This window comes from Halyomorpha halys, unplaced genomic scaffold (assembly GCF_000696795.3).
Source record: "Halyomorpha halys isolate HHAL.00 unplaced genomic scaffold, Hhal_1.1 Scaffold282.1, whole genome shotgun sequence".
NCBI classification, from domain to species: domain Eukaryota; kingdom Metazoa; phylum Arthropoda; class Insecta; order Hemiptera; family Pentatomidae; genus Halyomorpha; species Halyomorpha halys.
In genome coordinates this window covers 373,798-375,924 of record NW_027110990.1, presented here as the reverse complement: position 1 = coordinate 375,924, position 2,127 = coordinate 373,798, and the positions used below count along the sequence as shown (strand labels likewise).

The following is a 2,127-nucleotide window of genomic DNA, read 5'->3' as shown; positions in this document are numbered from 1 at the left end:
ATTATATAATATACTTATCAAATAAAATATTTTAAAATATACTAACATTAATCATAACTATTCTTACCCAATAAGAGCTGTTCCTCGAACGTTACCAGTCGCAATATCATGGGCTCCATAAATAAATGTTGTACCCATTGAAAATCGTATCAGAGATTTAGAAAGACCATAAACAACTGCATACCAAATTATGCTTACAAACGCTTCCCTAGATAGAATTAATAAATAATTAACATATGGTTATTATATATGAATAACTAAGTTAATAAGTAGGAGTATGTAAGTAAATAATTAATAATTAAAAAAAACTGACAATAAAAAAAATCATGCAATTATAACAAAATATAGTGATGCAATCTCAACAAATCTTTATTACTTCATATTAAATGTCCCTGGTCATTATCGAGGAGAATCTTAATTTTAGTTTCATAGCCTCACATTAATTAATAAAATTTCGCAGGCTACTATGCAGGTCATATATCAGAGATGGGCAAAAATTAGCTATAGTTGAAACTACTAGCTAAAATTGCCATGGTTACGACCCTCATTCATGAATGAACCATTGATAAATAAATATCGTATCCATGGCAATTTTAGCAGTAAGTTTCATAGTTGCCCAACTCTGTCGTATACAACACAGTAAAAAATTCACCTACATTTGCCACTAATAATAAAGGGTTAGTGAAACCGAAGGTTCAATGCCGATACCACCAATCACTCCTTACATACATCCTTCCAGTGATGCCCCTCCAAACCCAATTCTACTAAATCAGTTTTAACGCAATCTTCCCATCAATGTTTCAGTTTATCCCTAAGACATTTACCTGTCAGTTCAGTGTTTATTAACATTTTAGGGATCTGGTCATTACTAAGCCCTACAACCTTAAATCCCCATCTTATACGCCACAATGCTATAACGTAAATTATATTTACCGGATGTAAGACCCTTAAATCAATGTTCTAAATTCTGCCATTAATTCATCCTTTTTTGGTCCTAATATTTTATGTAATACTTCATTTTCTAAAACCTTGGTGTGTTCTTCATCCCTTAGTGTAAGAGGCCATGTCTCGCATCCATAAAGAGCAGTGGGAAGGATAATAGTTTTGTAAATTCCAATTTTTGAGTTTTTGGATAGAAGGCGTGAGCTAAGCAGTTTTGAAATTGAAAAAAAAAACAAGCATTTCCCGCTTTCAACCTCGCTTTTATTTCCTCATTTTTTTTTTTTTTCTAGTTACCATACAACCTAAATACTTAAAACTATCTACCTGATCAAACGTATTTTCTCCTATATCTATATCACCGAAATTGCTCGTGTTTCTACTGCTAACCATGCATTTTGTTTTAACCATATTTCAAGACCTAGTTCCTTACTGGAGTTTATTAACGTGGTTGTATTTAGTTCTATAGTTTCCTTGTCCTCACCCAATAATACCAAATCATCAGCATATCCATGCACCGGTATTTCACCACCCAAAGTTAAACCCTTTTTGATATTCATCACACTTTTAATGATATATTCTAGTGCTAGATTAAATAAGATAGGTGATAAAGAATCGCCTCGTTTTAAACCCGACCAGACCTCGGATTTCCCAATGCTATAACCTGAATTTTATTCACTGGATGCAGTTCCCTCTATTCAGTGTCGTGCAGCCATCTAAATTCTCCCATTAATTCATCCTTTTTCGGTCCCAATATTTTATGTCATACTTTATTTTCACTATTGCATTTAAAGTCATTGTTAACTTTTTTTTAATAATTTATTTATTGTTATTTACAACTGTATACACATATATACAACAAGTAAATTTGCTGTAGGTGACATAGTGACAATACAAACAAATGGAGATCTACCAACTCCAACTCCAATAACATTTCTAGAGAAAAAGATCTCGAGGCCATCTTCTTTTCAGACACCTAGGAGGATTATAGGTAACGAAGGAGAAGCCAGGTTAGAAACAAGTGGATTTGGGTGGTTGAGAAGTTTATTATGGAAGGAACGGTGTTAACATATTTAAATTGAAATTCTGTTATTTACAAATTATGATGTTCTACTATAATAGAATTATCCAAAATTATTTATTTTGTTATTGGGCTGTTCTTATTGTCAATTATTAAAATAAATTTTA

At 32.0% G+C, this 2,127-nt stretch overlaps 1 protein-coding gene across 1 annotated transcript in view; it reads right to left on the bottom strand.

Moving 5' to 3' along the window:
- The window catches only part of LOC106680716 (ATP-dependent translocase ABCB1), a gene marked incomplete in the record, with an annotated part of 71,439 nt that overhangs the window by 7,858 nt on the left and 61,454 nt on the right, over window positions 1–2,127 (bottom strand). The window contains 1 exon segment of the mRNA XM_067049081.1: window positions 68–208. Within this exon segment, the coding sequence (XP_066905182.1) occupies window positions 68–208 (141 nt within the window).